The 18,997-nt window shown below is 32.6% G+C and overlaps 1 protein-coding gene across 2 annotated transcripts; it reads left to right on the plus strand.

Annotated features, from left to right (window-relative positions):
• Positions 1-413: 413 nt before the first annotated feature.
• LOC149806810 (stimulated by retinoic acid gene 6 protein-like) lies at positions 414-18,414 on the plus strand. 2 transcript variants are annotated; one of them, XM_089957940.1, is made up of 10 exons: positions 414-539; positions 3,169-3,268; positions 4,275-4,350; positions 6,108-6,189; positions 10,105-10,153; positions 11,186-11,303; positions 12,877-12,993; positions 15,231-15,394; positions 15,596-15,784; positions 17,003-18,414. In XM_089957940.1, the coding sequence occupies exons 1-10, from the start codon at positions 516-518 to the stop codon at positions 17,239-17,241; spliced, it is 1,158 nt and encodes a 385-aa protein (XP_089814066.1). In that variant the 5' UTR covers positions 414-515; the 3' UTR covers positions 17,242-18,414. The 2 variants fall into 2 exon arrangements, with proteins under 2 accessions (XP_089814066.1, XP_089814075.1); XM_089957949.1 differs by lacking the exons at positions 414-539; positions 3,169-3,268 and adding an exon at positions 5,415-5,484 and having other exon boundaries at positions 4,306-4,350.
• The last annotated feature ends 583 nt before the right edge of the window (positions 18,415-18,997 follow it).

Genomic DNA, 18,997 nt, shown 5'->3' on the forward strand with positions numbered 1-18,997 from the left:
TTGTAAAATAATTGTCTTCGTCTTCGTAGTAGAAGTAGCATTGGTATTAGCATTGCAGAAAGTTGGTGTACCCAAGGTTACGATGAGATGTTTACTACAATATATATAAAACGAAAACTTCAGAACAATTATGCATCAAGCAGAAATTAGAATTTAATGTCGAAAATGATCGAAAACTTTTATATACAAATAATGAACAGTTATTTGTAATACAAACTCCAGAATATATATATATATATATATATATATATATATATATATATATATATATATATATATATATATATATATATATATATATATATGTATATATGTGTGTGTGTGTGTGTGTGTGTGTGTGTGTGTGTGTGTGTGTGTGTGCGATAATTGAGAGACGATTTTTCTTTCCAATTCAGTCTTGCTTTAAATGTTGTATTTTACATTTTAGACAGAGAATTCGGAATAAATATCTGGAGCGTATTATACAGAATATACCCGGGTTTACCTATTCCAACCCTATCTTCTCCACGGCATTCATGATGGCAATACTTCTGTATCAGGTAATACGGAAAATGTATACAAAATACGACAAAATTTTGCTGAAATATTATGTACGACATCTAAATTTCAGCATCACCTTTTCAGCCCATATCTATAAATATAGACCTGTTAATAAGCTCAAACAATCGAATATGAGGATCGAACAAATAAGTTAGGGTTGCGTTTCTTGTTGCAATTAATGTCAAATGAATATATATAACTGGAGTTTGCAACAAGGAAATAAACTACTGAGGATTATGTTAGCTGGTAGATGTAATGGTTATCTACTTCCCAGTCACTGAAATATACCGACAGGAACAATAACGGTTGTGAAAATAACGACACAGAAGCAGCACGCATTTTGACTTCCTTTTTGAAAAATCATTCTCCTTTGACAACATCTAACTCGTTAGTATAGTTTGTATATCCTTCGACCCTTTCTCGTTGGCTAATTAATATGGAAATATTCAATAGTAGTTAACGGAATGTTGGTCTCAAAGAGCATTTTAGTTAGTAAGCATGGGGTATTGGTCGTGTTGATGATATTGTGCTGGTGTTGAGTTGTAGGTAATTGGATACTGGATGGTAAATATCTGGATGTTGGTCACTAAAACGGAGTGTTGCTGGTATTATATGGCTCTGTGGATACTATATAACTATTTTATGTAGAGTAGAAATCTGCGTGCTGGTCACTTTAAACGGCGTATTGGCTAGTAAGTGTATTTTTAAAGTTACATTTTCAGTTAGAGGTCATATACAGCCAAACGTTTATACATATGGATCTTTTAATTTTTACATTTCATTTTAGACGTCCAAACCAAAAATGACATCCTCTGTGATAGATTATCATCTTTTTACATAACTAGTGGTCACGAATTATTCTCTACTACCAAACTTACTGAGAATTTCGCAAATCAGTGTCAGTTGACTAGATTTTGTGCATGTTCTGTCTCGACTTACAACCCCTCTAAGTTTTGCACACGACCAGTGTTGCCAATATGTCTAGTTTATAGTTTGAATTGAAAGATTGTTTTCCAGTAATACATATTGTATCACAATTGAGACGCAGAATGTTTATTTTCATAAATTTGCTTTATTATTAAGAAGACCGTTCGATAGTAGGATCTACCTACCCTAGAATGTGTGGGTAACATGTTCATACCAAAAACAAAAATAGTTTTACTTTTTTGAAGTTTGCAAAGTTACTGTTTACAGAAAATTAAATTGTATTCCTTCACGCCGTAGATCTTGTAAACATTGGTGTCTGAATGTTATAAATGCTAATTAATTTTAAATTGTTCAAATTGTGGGAAGACATTCTTGTAAATGGACAATTTATATAAGCACATTTATCCTGAGCTGCGAGAATGTATTTAAGACTTATTTGTACAGATATCAGTGACATGCAATGATCAATTTACATCCAAAACAGCAAAGACTATTGAAGCATTGGTATCAGAATGTCATATAAGATTAATTATATTGAAAATCTGCAAATGGTCAGACATTATAAGACTTGAAATGCCAAGTCTTCTTCAGTCGTCAGTGTAACACCAAATCTATGGAGAAAGTCAGTGATACTGTTCAAAATTATTGCGTTTTAAGCACTGTTAAATAATTTGATTCAACATGATGGACCGATCTCTTTAAATTTTATTTTGGACACAATGTAGTGTGTGTGTGTGTGTGTGTGTGTGTGTGTGTGTGTGTGGTATTATTATATGTTACCAACATATTCTTTGGTGCATTTTCATCAACATTACCTGAACAGATATAACATTCATTGGCACTTGAACTACTAAAATGAAATGAATAAACACAAACCGTCATTCTAAAGTTTCTTGAAGTCAAGTTTTGGGTAGCTGAAATATGAAAAAATCTTCAACAGCTAGCAAGACACTTTCTTTCTTGGCTGATTTTGACTCTCTGTGTCCAGTGAAAGTTATTAGACCTGAATATAGGCCAATCGCGTCCTTTTCAAATCGCTGGCGCGAACTTCTGCTTGATTTATTTTGTTCTTTTAGTATGGATAAAATGTTCAACCCCCTTTACCAACAAACATTGGCGTATCGGATAGTAAGTGTGGGGTGTTGAAATGTAAATATAGGGCGTTAGATAGTAGATGACTGTGTTGGTAACTCAGCTTTTTTCGTTGGTTAGTATGTGGTGTTAGTCACTGCCGAAATGTCTTTATCTTTCACAATATTTTGTGAAAATTTTATTAAAATTTTAATTATGATTTTCACTTTGTTGTAAGAGAAATAGAAATCTTAAAATTGTCAAGGCCTTCGAAAGTCATTGCTAATTTCCTTTAATTTGTTTATTTCTTATTGGTGAGAAACTGTAACTTTGTAAATTTTGCAATTCTAAGGTGGGTTTTATCCCGATAAATGGGGGAGGGAGGCCAGAGTCTGTTTCAATTGATTCCAAGCAACAGCTATGAAACAACCTACGATATGGATCTTAAAAGCTAACTGTGTTCCTGACTTAAAACATGTACTCAGTATTAAGTGATTTGAAGACGTTTATTAATTCTTAAGAGATATATTATTTGTCTTATGCGGGTCACTAAATTCTGAAGCAAGTACTGTCTTTTAAACGTTTAATCATAACAAATCACATTATCTGACTTTTCATTATGTTTTTCAGGTCATTCTTGGTGAGCAGCTTGTGGTGGATTATTGGCAAAAATATTTACGCAAACATTTTAAAGGGTTATCATTGGACGAGTATTTTGATATCCTTAAAGGTTCGTATTGTCGGCGACCTCCACTATATTACGAAATTGGTACATAATAAGAAATAAGACACAAATGCAACTAAAAGAACTCCAATTTACAATCATATACCATGTTTTAAGTTAATTTAGAGTTTACGAAACCAATAGTGAGACGTAAGTTAAGTGGTTTTATTTCCTGGTTGCCGTTGATATTAGATGATGACTTTTACAACCCTACATATATTCATGTTTGTATGTATGTATGTGATATGATTGTTGTATGAATATATGGATGGAAGGATGCTACGCGATGTTGTGAAACAGTAGTGTCAATAAGTTAGTTTACTCTTGCTAAATGTTGGATGATGCAAACGACCGCGATGCGTTAGTTCTCACTGAATGAGACTTTCAGATAATATTTTGTTTGCAAACTTCTTCCGCTTTGATACACATTTGACTTACCATTGTAAGAAAATAGTGTGCTAAGAGATTTGGGTATGATTGAAGATGATAACAGACACCGGTTCTTGATTATACTGAATCATGTTTTAACTGTCTAGCAACCACGATGATTGCTAGATCGATTATCAAACGAGTGACTTTCTGAAGTTACAGTTTGTAATCCGTAAATTGGGATGGTCTTTCTACTGGAATAATGAACCATAGAAATAATCAGTAAAAGATCGGCTCTTTAAATAGAATGAGTCGTAGTTTGAGGTGTGCATGCGAGCTTCCATCCATTTAAGCACCAATGGAACGTAACAGGAAGTGTTGCATTCTTACTATTTTACGTAATAATCTTTGCCAGAAACGTATTCATGCATTGATGTACAATTGTATCTTACATTTCTAGTAGGAATGAATATAATAAACGAAAACCTTAACATAGTGGGTAATAGCTAGAAAAAGGTTTTCAAATCTTTTAGTGAAAAAATTGTGTAACTCAGCCGTTTTAAGACAGTAAACATCAGTCGCTATTTCATATATTTGATAATGAATGTATTAAGAAAAACATATTTTGTCAACAAATTTACAGGATGTGGTATTGCTTCCGGTATAGCTACAGGAATATATGGCTGTAGTGTGATTTACTCCTTAATCATGACATACAAGTAGGTAAACTTAAATTTATTCTTCTCTCACTGTAGTTGTATTATGTAGACATATATGAGATATAAGTAGGTCAAATTGATAAAGGAAAAATATTAGAATCGACTAGACTTATAGAGAGAAGCATTAAGAGTACCCTTTCGTTCCATGTTGAAGTTACACTGACAAATACCGTCGTTAAATTTCTAAATAGTATGGTATAGAATAGATATTATTATCTCTGAATGTACTATTTTCGAGCAAACGCTTCTAACAAAAGTATGGTAAAGCCAGGCCCTCCCGTTCTATCTCATAAGTTCACTATTCTCATGTACTCTTACATCATTCGATAAAGATTTAAAACTCTATTTTCGAGCAAGCGCTTCTAACAAAAGTATGGTAAAGCCAGGCCCTCCCGTTCTATCTCATAAGTTCACTATTCTCATGTACTCTTACATCATTCGATAAAGATTTAAAACTCTGTTTGAATATGGAAAGTACTGAAATCTCCATCTAGTTAATGTTTTAAATAGGTTGTTTTATTCTATCAAACTGAGAAAACTACAAGTAGTTCGTCTGACACCCGTGGGGCAAGGATAAAAGATTTACTGAAAGGATAATTACCAAATAATTTGTAATTCGACGCAGTTAATAACTGATTATTACTATTGTTATAATGTTTCTTGCAAACAAAGAACAAAAATGGATTTAGCAACCATTTCCATGGTGTACGTTTTTCATTGTACTTCTCTTCTAATTTAGAACATTCTAGCTAGCCAATTGATCTTTCAGGTGTTTTTTTAATGCTTTCTTTTATTATTTGTTTGTCTGATTTTGTTTCACCCCTTTCGTCTCGAATAGTGCACACTATCGGGGATATCCATTACTCATTATTTGGACAGATAGAAAAAATACTTACTGGGCCGACGCAAAATATCTTCAGAAAATGGGCGACCATTCATAGAACTTTTCCAATTAATTGCCATTAAAGTTTTTATTCTAACTAGATTATTTTCCTCATTAAATCAATACAATTTCAGATAATTTTATTTCAGTAAATGTTTATATTATATTATAATATTTGCAGCTAACAGCTCTGTGACATGTATTCCTGTACATGCTCACTTTTCGGTGGAAGAATCTAAAAGGACTTAAATGTAAATATTGTATATATGATCATTCTAAGCTATGGAAAGGTATGTTGTAACAACTGTAAGGCCACGCCCTTGCAATACATATCTGTTAATATTTTTAAATCGAAAATTAAAATATCGTTTTGGGGATGTTAACATTTTCTGCGTGTAATGATACTTATCGACTGAAACAAATTCTGAACGAGATTTAAAATAAATTTTAAGATGAATCCAACAGAGATCAAACAAAATATTCAAAAGGTAGCAATAAAATGAAAATATTTCTTAATCTTTTCCAAAACCAAACCTTTAATTAGACCCCTTGCATAGAATACACAGTCTGGTGACTTAATTAAAACAATTAGAAAACGGAATGCCACCAAATCCAAGTACGTATATGAATTCATTATACTTAATTTCGACTATGGGCATGACTTTTAAAACGCCTAAATATTAGTTGTGAAATATGTGCCCGTGTTGCTAATACTAATAGCTTCAAATATGGTTTAAGAAAGAAGATACTAATAAAAAGAAGAAAATAAAACTAATCGAGCAAACGAACAAAAAACAAATAGACAATAAACCAACTCTCAGTCGTTCTTCTTCTGGTTCATTTATTTACCATTCGCTATCGATTTTTTTTTCAGACGGCATATGCTGATGTTGTACAAAGGAGAAAGAGAATTTCTTCCTCAAGGAATAGAGAAAATAAAGGCGGAAACACACTTAGTTAGTATCTTCTTCATCAGTTTTAATTTTTTAAATTACAATACGATAGAGCGTTTTATTTTAGGTGGAAAATATTAATGTATAATCTCCAAGAACGTTAAGGTTTTTGTTATTAAGCACTGAGAGCTTGGAGAAACCTTGTCTTATTTTGCGAGAAAATTGTATATTGCGTTTCACACTTTATGGACCCAAGCTTAGACAACAAATCCTTGTGTCGAGTGTATTGGTAATATAGTGTAAGGGGAAGTGAGCCTACCTTCATTCAGGTTGAATAGTGGGGTTCTTCAGTCCATACCCATTGACCCTGCAGAATCCAAATGCAAACCAAAAAGTATATCAATGGTCAAAAATTCTGGTCCAAGATGTTGATCAGATAACATTTTCAGAATTTTTTAAATATTCAATTTTTGGGGTTCTTTTTATTTTCTCCCAAAGTCGGCGGGACAGAAAAAATCGAAAGTTCACCGTTTCGTTTATGACACTCTCTGTTCCAATGGCATATAACGTAACCCAACTGCGGTGTCAGTATCGAACTTTGTACTCATTACATAACGGACTATGAGTTGTTTCTGCTTCAGATTTGTTTTGTTGTTTTTTGTATCAAAGAACACACATATGCATATATAAAGCACATACACACACAACTGATGAAGGTGCAAGTACAAATCAATTGCTCACAATTTCGAACTAAACACGCTGTTCTTCGATTACATTGAACTACGTCATTAATTCTATGCTGAATGCATCAGAATGAAATTGTTAGAATAAATATAATATTCTTGTCCAAATGTACTTGTTTTCCAATATTCGTTGCACAGGCACTTAATATTATTATCGGAATTGTAATAAAGAAAGAAAACAAAAGCAAAAACTTTTTAAAGTGTAGTATATCCAACAACAAGCCCCGCGTCCTTTCTTTTGTTGCTTTTAAAACATCATTACTAAGTTAAACTTGGATGGGTCGCACTAAAGCATAACAAAAATAGGATAATTATAATTTAGGTAAACAAGTAAGTAATGAAGTGGACGATTTGAATGAAATAAAAAAGATAATTAATTATTGGCAAATAACATAGGAGTCACATTATGTTAAGCCAATGTTGGAATTAATTCTTATTTAATTTCACTAGCGTCAAGGCGTAAATCATAACCATTATATACGGAGAAAGAAAGAGGATCTCAAATGATTAGTGATTTACTATTGAATTATTTAAACGAGTTGAATAATGTCCAGATTTGGCGACATTATTTTATGTGCTTCATAAATTGAATCTAATATTACTTCATCACGCATTTAAGATTCAGTTTATTACATAGTTTGTGTTTTCATGGAAATAGTTTAGAAAGAAAGAAAAATTTCGTTCATTCCGGTTCATGCAGTACACCTTTCATTTGTTGCACGTAAAATATTAGTCACAGACGCTAGATCGATTAATAATGTAATATAACTTGTAATATTCCAATAGCAACTGTCCTTTCAAGATCAGTTGTACATTTGACATATACAGCATCACTTTTGAACATTCTATCTCCGATGTAATATGTTTAAATCGGATTAGATGAAGACTGTCCACATACATCGAGTGAAATTCTCACTGCCACAACCAATCATTACAAAGAATACTGCGCAAAAATGTCATAGGCTCACTTGCACCGGTCATATTCACATAAAGCGTTATGTTAACATGTTGATATATCAAAAATAGTAAACTGACCACGCTTTATGTAAAGTGTACCAGCTGCATACATACATGCATACATACATACATACATACATACATACATACATACATACATACATACATATCTCTTCCGATGTACTCATCTTATTATTAGGTGATTGTTCGGGGTTTTCTTTGTACATCAGATTATTGTTGGTGAGGTGGGGGTATGTCCTGGAAGGGAAGTATAGGGATTTATTTGTGTTGTCCTAGAAACTGAGTTTTGTGCATACATTGAAACTGGACCGTGTCTTGCTGTTCTCTAGATAGGAGCGCTATGAACCTTCTTCACTGTTTTAGTTTTATATCGAGTATGATTTTGGTCATTTAACCAAACTGTAGCTGAGATTTGTTAACGGATCGCCTGTTGCAATATTATTGACTAAATCTATGTACTGAAACAATACGAAAGATGCAGAGGATTAATGAAATTATACTATTCAGCCGATGATACAACTGAACAAAACTACGCTTCTGACTGCATGATTCGTGAGATGGGTTTAATCTCTGACCAAGTGATTTTGTTCCGATCAAGATTTGATGAGCCTATTCTCCCTTGCTTTGCTCAAACGTGACAGACAGTAAATTATGAAAAAGATAATTTATATCTGAATTTACTGTCTTATTACTTTTAACAAGAAAAAATGTTTTATTAATTCATTCATCAATGGGGAAATCGTTTTGGCTCATTACCCTGTGCTTTTGTCCAGGAAGGCCAGCTGTCTAGCGGCTTTCTACATTTTTGTAACTGAAGGTAGGTCGCGATTAAACGTCGATGTGACGAACGAAGCTACACGATGCAACCAAGAGGACAAAATTGCTGACCAGTAACCAATGCTAACTACGTTCCTAGTCAAAGCAATCCAGCCCCAACCTTGTTTGAAACAAATAGACTTGGTAAGATAGCCAAAACATACCTCTCGTGGTAGTTATGTTATGATACGGTTTGCATCATAACCTTCTTCTCATCTCTTACTATGAGAATGGATTACTCATAACTTAAGAAATGTCGTTGCCCATGGTTAGAGAGAGAGACAAAAAAAAGGAGTTCATGCTCTATAACAAGAGTGTCACCAATAACCGTGTAGATACGGCTACATCTTGGGGAATGAGGTACGGAATCGCTGTAAGGAAAAGACAGAGCTGTTCTGACTCGAGGAACGAACTGTTTTATTGATATATAACACTAAATTCTAAAGATACATTTATAAAGCCTTTATATTAAGAATACAGGAAATGCATATAAACTTACACTTTCCCATCGAGCTTACCAACTTCACTGTATAATTTCTGCCTTTTAGAATGTAATACAGATAGTTAAATCTCGATTAACTTCATGATATCCAGTGAGTATGAAATTCAATAGTTGCAATCATTTTGAAGAAATGTATTTTACTAAATTTAAAATAAAATACTTATTTGGAATAGGTTACTAAGCATTAGTCATTATTACTTAAAGAATCTTTTATTTCCAAATTATATCTAAACATGAAGTTGGTAGCGAATTCGCCTTTTCCAATAATGCATACCACAAATACAATTAAACATTCCATTATATTATAATATAAAATATAAAGAACACACAAAAATATTGGGAAAATATGAATTTTACCGTTAAAGTCTCAAATATTAAAAAGTGCCCATTCTTTAAAGAAGATTGCGAACACAGGCGAGTCTTACCTGTAAGGAAAAGACAGAGCTGTTCTGACTCGAAGAACGAACTAACCCTTCGCAAGCCCGCTTCTCTATTTATACAGGTTTTTTTTTCGTTCAGGCCAGTCAAAACAAGACTCTTGAACTTTCCCAGGGCCATCGTGTGAACCATCGCCGTAACTCATCCATTATTGATATAATAATTTGTCTGTTCAGCAGCTTCCCCCAAAATCTAGATTGCTGACATTTAGATACGAGCGAAATGTATTTTATGCTGACAATTGGTGACATTTAGATACGATCGAAATGTATTTTATAGATTTCTGCACCTGCTCGTAAAGCGCGATCTTTATAAAATAGCATACAGTTATATTACACAAATATATAAAATTTATCTCAATATATTTTAGCGGAAAATTACTTTCAATTTAATTTAATGAAAAAGTACTTTTAATACAATTTAGATAATATTTAAATCTTAATAATTTTATTTAAACGTTCTGTCCTAATAGTTACAACACATTTTGTCTTTATGTTACAGCTTCGAAGTACACAGTACATGGGAAATCAAATCATCGGAACGCTATATGGTATACAACCTAAATAAGAGCAACATTCCTTAAGAAGCCTTAAAGAATTATCGTGTTCCACATTACATACTTGATATCACAATCTCGAAATATCTCTTTTAATATTTAATACTAATCTCAACTTCGTGGTAATAATGAAGGTCTAATTGGAAGTGATAAAGAATAAACAGTTTTTAGGTTAATACTTTTCAATATTCTAGCTGATTTGCTTAAACCCATTCTAGAGCCAATAAGAACGATGTCAGTTTAACCACTTCACAGTCCCTTTAGATATAACATTATTATTACAAAGTATTATGAACGTACGCTCTGATATCCTCGGTAGACTATTTGTTTTGCCATCAAGTCGACGCTTTTGAGAGAGACGGATATTCCAATACATTTATGTTCAACTGATATACCAAAGGAATTTGATACATATACATAATAAAATTAATCGTATTTTGTACAATTTGGTCTCAATCTGAATAAATAAAACTTCAAAAGGCATGACAGATTAAAATCTTTTTAGATTCATAGCTCTTCAAAAACGCTAATTGAGTGGCCAGAAAGGATGTCACTGTCGTTGCTGATGTTGCTGTTATTGTGAATAAAAGAAGTTGATATAGCATACAGGTTAAACATGTGCTGCTTGACCGTGTATGCAAAATACATTTATTGTTAACTTTCCTCCTATTTTTGATATGTATAGCATAAGCATCACATCATAGTAACTGCATACCTACTTGGAGGAACTTCGCTAACTCACGAACCTTAACGTGGAGTTGAGCACTAACTCGATTTTCAATACTTGGAGATATGAACTAATCAACGTAACATAATGTAATAAACATAATCTCAAACTCGGGTATGTTAGCATAAACTGATTTGATACTCGTTGAACGAGAATAAAATGATGAGCAGCTTGCTTATTATTCCAATAGTTTTATTATTTTATGTCTCAAAAGTACGTACATTTAAAATCAATTGTTCCTATCATTATCTTTCTTTTATCAGATGTACTTAACTTTATCATATTTTTTTTCTTTTCAGGCACAATTATTTGTTTCATCTGCATGTTTGTGCCGCTGTCTCTTTTGTGCATGGTCTTCAAACTCGTACAAGAATTGAATAAAGTTCCACAGTTATTAGAACAATTTCAAATTTTAGTGTAAGCAAGGCAATTATACACACTTAAATAGTCACCATTTCTTCCCTTGGTTTCTAGGAACAAATTTTATTCAAATTTAATTTAATGGACAAATATAATATATAATCTAAACAATCTTTTAGCCGAGGAATAAGAATGGGTCCTGGAGTAATATAGTGATATTATATTCTGGACCTAACTTATTTTGGTGATATATATTACTAGCAGAAGTTGTTGGAGAGAAATGAACACCAAGAAAACGAAAGCAAGGAGAGATGTTGCGTATATGACACGTAGAACTAGCATCGGAATATTAAAATGCAAAAATGTTGTGCGGAACCAAAATAGAGATATTTAAGTAAATAATTAAAATATGCCTAAATTAATATCGTATCCACCTAAATAATTATATAGACTTAAGAATTAAGAGCTAAAAGAGTTAAAATAGAAAAAAATAATAAAATCTGTTATGTAATATCTGAAAATATCTTTCAATTATTTGTTTCAATATGTTATGCTGTCAAAAATCTAACTTTACTTTAACTTATAATATAATAAGCGTAAATTAAAAAGTGTAGTTAGTTATTACAAATATTTACTTCAGTGGGGTACCAGTAAGTTAACCTAACAGACCATTAAGCCCTGTAGATTAATAATGAAAACTGGTATGTGATGTTTTCAAAAGATGTGTTTTTAAAATAATAAAATAACATTTTAAAAAAATATAATTTTAAGAAGAACACAAAATGAAGAAAACCTATCATAGTATAAAATATTGGATGCTTCTGAATTTGTCTGGATTTAAAAGCTGTCCAAAAACTAGGTGAAGTTTAAGGAAGATTATGTCAGTGTGAGAAACGTACCGAAAAAGCAGTAAAAATGGTTATTTCTGGGGTATTTTAAGAAAAAGCTACTTAATGGTAAGAAATATAACAGTCAACTTCAAAACATGTTTTTAAGAAATAAAAAGAGTATCCTAAGTATAGATCGGTTCATAATATAATATCACTGTAATACTCATATGATAACATAGCTCTGAAAACAGGAATAAAATCCGTTTAAAATAGAAATATATAAATCTGGACATCTGCGACTTGACATATTTTAAATAACTGTTTATCGTCTTGAGGACAATTTGGTTTTGCTTTAGTGTGATCGTGATAACTATGTTGATTTAGGCAGAAAATGTTACTCAGCATGATTTTTAACGGATACAATCTTTCCAATCTTAAATAAAAAGTAATTGCATTATTATTTTCAGAATTTCATTGTTAAGTTGATCAAATTATTGTTATATTGGCTACATAACATTATTGCTGTGTTTCAGATGACATCCTTGCAATGCTTTGGTACCCAGAGAAATACCATGTCTTGAAAGGAATACAATATTTGCAGTCTTTCGTTAATTGTATTCTGGTTAAGGTGCAGTCTTTCATTAATTGTATTCTGGTTAAGGTGCATTCTTATGAATTACACATTCCGTTACTTTTTATATAGTTCGTATAATCAGGTTTATTTCTATTTTTACTGGCATTTTTAAATGGTTTGCACAGTATAAACTATTAAAATCTTGTATTATACATTTCCGATTTAGGTACCCAATCAGTGTGTTCATCATCTTCCGTTTACAAATTTTTGTCGTGGGCAAATTTTTGTTACAAGAGAGATTAAACACGACTGACCAACAGAGGCCGCTTGCTATCGATAACAGGTTTACTATTATTTTGTTTGTTAATCTCGTTATACATCCGTCGTGATCTTTGTTCTTCTCCTAATAATTTTATAAAGAAATGTCAGATAAAACTGCCAAAGTTGCCCTGCAGTTGCCCGTTTTTGAATGAAGGAATCTATTCTGGCCTCAAATATTATATGAATTTGGGTAACCCTATATATTTGGATTGTAAGCTCCACAACATGCATTGGGGTATCGTACGCATCCCTCACATGGAATAAATAAATCTTAGAAATAAGGTGGTATTGTCCAGCTCACGCATCGGACACGCATACTTCGTCCTCATGCCTAATACCTACGAAATGGTAAAGTTTGGCCAAAGTGCATAATATGCCAATGTATACTAATAGTGGAACATTGTTTCTCTGCTGTGTCAACTTTTACCATTTGAGACAGATTTATTCTGATCTGAACTCAGTTTCTGAAGCTTTTCGATGATGTTCCACCAGAAAAACTCAGAGTGTTTTAAAGCAATACATTATATTTTAAGCATGCTGTGTTTACCGTCATCATTCTGACATCTTTGCCTTTTATCTTTTATTTTGTTAGATTCTATTTGAGGGTTTATCTCCCTGATTTTTTTTTGCTCACTTTTGTTTATCTATATATATTTTTGTAATTTGACCTTTAATTATCGCTATATAGTCAGGCCTATGCTGATGTTCTTGCAAGCCTATACACACATAGTGTTCAAGAGTCAAAGGTCAGTTACTTGTGGCACAAGAAAATAAATTGGACACAGCATAGCAATTTATCTGTAATTAAACATATGTCATCTGAGCATGCTGCCGTTGATGACTCAGAAAGTCTGTTTGATGATGGGATTCAATCAAAACAAAATAGCTCTGTAATTCAAAGGGTTGTGAGTTCGATACCGCCTAGACCAGACAGGGTTGGCTGTTTCAGTGAGTCCTTAGGGCAGGTACTTACCTCCCTTTTCCTAGATATGATATAATGATATAACGAATAGTGTTTGGAAGGTGCTCTAAAAAAACAAAGCATCAACATACACACACACAAACAAACAAACACACACACACACACACACACACACACACACACACACACACACACATATATATATATATATATATATATATATATATATATATATATATATATATATATATATATATATATATATATATACATGGTATGCTCGAAAGGTGCACCGTACAGCGATTTACTGATTTACTGCCAACAAGAAATTTATCGTGAAATCATAATATCAAGACGCTAGAAATTCAATGTGATCTAATTGCTCAGCTTAGGGTAGACATATTTTGTTTCAGACAATAATTTTAACCGACTTCCGGTCTTTAAAAGGACTAAGTACCTTCTATATCGATTTATTAAATTTAGAATGATAGTGTTTTAGTATGATTTCCACTATTCATGGTCTTAAGGAATGTGAGTAAAAATGTCCGTTTGTATATCAGATGTCAGTAACGGGTACATTTCCAAACAGACAATAGCGTTTGTAGATCAGGAGAACAACTGACAATCGCCTGCTAGCGTTTTGATAGTATAGATGCATTAAGCATTGTTTGGTTGCAGTAAGTTCGCAGTATTAGCGACAAGTGGGTCGCATTGAGTACACCATTATACTGAAACGATAAAGAGTACATTTCAATGTACATCTTTTTGAGCAACTCTCAAGCTGACAGTAATGTTGTTCCCAAGAAGGATCGAATGTTATCTAAACGTCCATAGTTTAAAATGTTTACGTGACAATGTAGAGTATAATAATGAAAATTAATTAAATTTGTTGCAAAGATACCAATTCAATTATTCAGATTAATAGTTATAAGGAGGGTTTTATACTTACATTAGCCGTTGCCTTTATGGCATGTCTTAAACCAATTCAATTATTCAGATTAATAGTTATAAAGAGGGTTTTATACTTACATTAGCCGTTGCCTTTATGACATGTCTCAAAGATAATGACAATACCTTTCGACCAGTGATTACAGTACATTAAAGGGATGCTACAGGCTTGATTTAATCAATTGAACAGTTTGTGATGTCGATAAATTCCAATTTAAAAATAAAAATATACCAGGCCCGTAGAATGATCATTTTCTCGCAACGGCAGAATGCTGCCATATTTTTGCTGCTTGAAAAAATCGATAACTAAACTACTTTTAATGTTTTTAAGATTCACACTTAGAATGTGAAGTACATCACTATATTTAATTGTTTCTCCTGTCTTTTAGAAAAGCCCACGATCTCTTCAAGTTCTTCATGCTGTTTCTAAATCTCAGTGTTGGTCTTATGGTCTTCTTGAGGCGCTTAATCAGCTACATATTTATAGGAATTTTCCTCGTATCCAGGATGGATAGATGTATGTTTCCCAAAGGATTCGAAAGCGGAGATAAATGTAAGTACATTCCCGTATGATCGCTGAACATATATGTCCTATATATATGTAAGCATATATTTATTTATGTAAACATAAAGAGGGAGCTAAACAGCGTTAATTATATACCTTCTGTCTGAAGTTTTCGAATTATTGTTAATACTTTCAAGATAACCTGATCTGACAGTCGACTGAATACTGAATACATTTCATATTTTTTAGGCTACATGAATTACGTCGGTATGTTGATTGTGGATTTCACGCACAATAACCCCATCATGAGGGTGTTTTGTTCTGTTCTTCTGAATACCGTTGTTAAGGAACGCGATCAACGGAGCAATGAGCATACTATCGTCCAGAATGCCACTTACGGTGAAATTGGAGCGCTGGCGTTTCCACGACAATATCAAGGTATGCATTATATAGCAAACTTTTGTATATAAAACAAGTACCTTGTATAAATAAAAAGAAACAATTAGAAACAATTAGAAATATCGATACTACCACGTTTTAAATCTGAAGCATATTCTGGGAGGACCTTTTTGGTGTCTTGTCCAGTTGACATCAAGCATTGGAAAGAAAGATCACACATTTTGGATTTCCTTGATGCTTGCGTGATACCATTATAACTCGTATCCCATGAACCTCACGTATTTATGAAATACGCAATAACACCACCACATCCAATATTTAATACTTTAGAACTGTCTTCTTTGACAATAGTATTGTGTAGATTGATGCACAATGTTTCAATGACTTCAATGCATGTCAACCTATGTGCTCCTCTGACTGCATTTCCCTCCATCTCCACCCTTACAAAATATTACAGATATATTAAAGTAACTGCTTTTTTTAGAAAAGGATGAAAATATGCATAACATTCGAAACACCATGGACACTTATTTGACCTGCATCACTAGTGATGTGAAAGGTAGACAATCCAAAACACCTTTCTATTTTATACTGACTTTACATTATTTCTTTTCAGTCATTTTTATCCACTGCTATGCTGCATTTTGGACTAATAACACTATTCTAAATATAATAAAAGCATTCTGCTACCTTCCTATGAAATGCACCGCAGAAAGAGACGTAAGGTTAATGGTTGGCACTTTGTTTAGGTGTTAGTATGTAAGTCAGGCCCTTTATCAGATACAAACTATTATCCATCCAGTGGTACAACATTGATTTAGAATGTAAAAAGGTTAATGAGCAGATGCTAATATTAGTATCTTTTGAAATATTTTACAATTGTTTTACAGTTTGTAATTGCCACAGTATGTCAATGCTGTAATAGTTAGGGAAATCATTGAGAAAACTGGTGCAACCTCCCTGCGAAGAATATGACTTCAATAAAACGCGGAACATTTTACTTTAACTGTCTAAAATGAAATTGAATTGCTCGAAGCAAACTGTTATTGATCATGATCTGATTGTTCAGTTTGTAGTTTGATAACTACTTGTCACCATAATAACTACTTGTCAACATGATTAATAGTACCTGTTTAATCACGTACTCGTTGGACAACTAAATTGAAGGTAAACATTTGCACGATACTCATCTTGTGTTTCATTAGATATTATGTTGACATGGACTATTATTATCAATTATTTTTTCATGAATACCAGGCAACGCAAGAGCAAGAACCAAATGGCTGCTTGCGTATACCTTACTGAAAAATCCCTCCATCGTTGGAATGAGGAAGAACGCGTTGCCAGGGATAGTTCTAATAGAGTCATCTAACGTACGTGCAGACGTCATTGACAGAGTTCAACGAAGTATAGCCTCCACACTGTTTATTCATATTGGAATGACAGTGGGTTTGTTGACAATCGCATTCCTAGTTTTAGGCTTCAAAGCAATGTAAATAAGTCACTTTGAAGGGCGATTTATATTCTTCTACGAAAAAATATTTGTCAATTAAAGATATGTATATGCACAAAATGGATGTTGATTTTAAATCATGGAATATAATTTAATTGCAATTTACTTCAAATAAAAAGTCAATGTAAATAAAGAGAAGAACAAACGATAGAAGGAAGAACTGGCTATATTTCGTATGTAAAAGTAAAACGTTTCATCTATGTTATTCAACAGACATATTTTCAACAAAAATATCATACGTAATTTTACAACTGGTGATATTTAAAAAAAAAAAACTTTTGTGGCTGGCATTCCATCAAATCACAGTTACGTCATAATTTGTACATGAGCGAACTGTAATGAACATTATCGTTAATTCCAACAGCTTTATTGGCATACCCATTCTAAGAATTAACTCAAATGAGTGCATTATTGACTTTGTTTTACAGCATGCGTACTTGGTACTCACTTTTCACTCATAGGCAAATCTTATCCTAGATGGATATGATTTGTTATCATACGTTTTAATGATTGACTTGAGTCAGCCTTACATGCTTGTATTGGTTTATGTATTGCTTCTAAATCATAATATGCAACAAACTCTACTTTGTTTGAGTACGATAATTTTTTGTTCTTAATTGACGGTTGACATCTGTTGTGGAATTATATTCATTCACTATTCGTTGCTCTTGCGATACTGCATTTTAAATTTTGATGCATATAGGTTCAAATACATATATTCCACATACATTTTAGTTGTATTTTGTACTTAATCTGTGAATATATTGATTTTGACATATCTTTCATATCAACCTTCTTAAAAATTATCAACTTGAAACTGGTATGTTATTCTGGAACTCTACAAGTATAATTCAGTAACATTTATAAATATATTTAATTCCCTTCTGAAATCGTCAATAACATCAAAGTTAAATGGGAACCTATTAAACATAGTACGAACATATTTTAAGATTATATTTCGATATATTTTGTAGATCCTCCACTTGTGTATTTATCATTGATTCAATTGCATAGCAAACATCTTTAATCGTTTTTTACGACATGGGCGCAATATTCTTTATATTTCATTAAGTCTGGCAGATTTCTGTAAGATTATTTTCTGAGTGTAATATTATTATTAGTCTGACATTTTCAGCAATAAACATGAAGAAACAATCATGCGCTTTGTCTGTGATTTTGACACATGTTGCAATTCAGGTTTCCTTAATGAAGTAGTTTCTAACAAAACTGTGTCATGAAGATCATAAATACACAAATTTAGACTGGTTCATGAACTACAAAAATATTAAATTCGGTTCCTATTAGTCAAGAACTAAACTAAGTGTACTAAATTATTCTGGAACTGAACAAATTCTTACCCTGATCACACATGTGCAGGATCACGACTATGATCGACGTTTGAAAACCAATCCAGAATTTATACAAATTGCCAAAAGATTATGACTTTATTGATATCGAATCTTTTAATCACGACTATTGTTTTTCTAGGTGCCAATGCAAGGTGGACATATATCAAGGAGCGGAAATCAAATACATTGATCTGTGTTCCTTGCATTTTTACACCTTGTATACATGGGTGTGCTAATGTGCTTGATTCCCAGCGGTCACCCTAAAATGTTAATAGAACGCATCGATTTAGAACACATTTGTTTACTTGTCTTTGATCCATTGCAAAGTGTTACTACCAACACAGTAGTACCATCCTGTTTTTGTCCATCGTTTCCAATGAAAACTTGTTT

This window comes from Sinohyriopsis cumingii, chromosome 1 (genome assembly GCF_028554795.1).
Source record: "Sinohyriopsis cumingii isolate HCF-2022 chromosome 1, ASM2855479v2, whole genome shotgun sequence".
NCBI classification, from domain to species: Eukaryota; Metazoa; Mollusca; class Bivalvia; order Unionida; family Unionidae; genus Sinohyriopsis; species Sinohyriopsis cumingii.

Bases quoted from the DNA above. Each gene is read 5' to 3' on its own strand.
- LOC149806810 (XM_089957940.1), top strand. From the start codon at position 516: ATGATGGCAATACTTCTGTATCAG. The intron at 4,351-6,107 runs GTAGGTAAACTT...TTTTTTTTTCAG, and splicing joins TCCTTAATCATGACATACAA to ACGGCATATGCTGATGTTGT. The intron at 12,994-15,230 runs GTTTACTATTAT...CCTGTCTTTTAG, and splicing joins CCGCTTGCTATCGATAACAG to AAAAGCCCACGATCTCTTCA.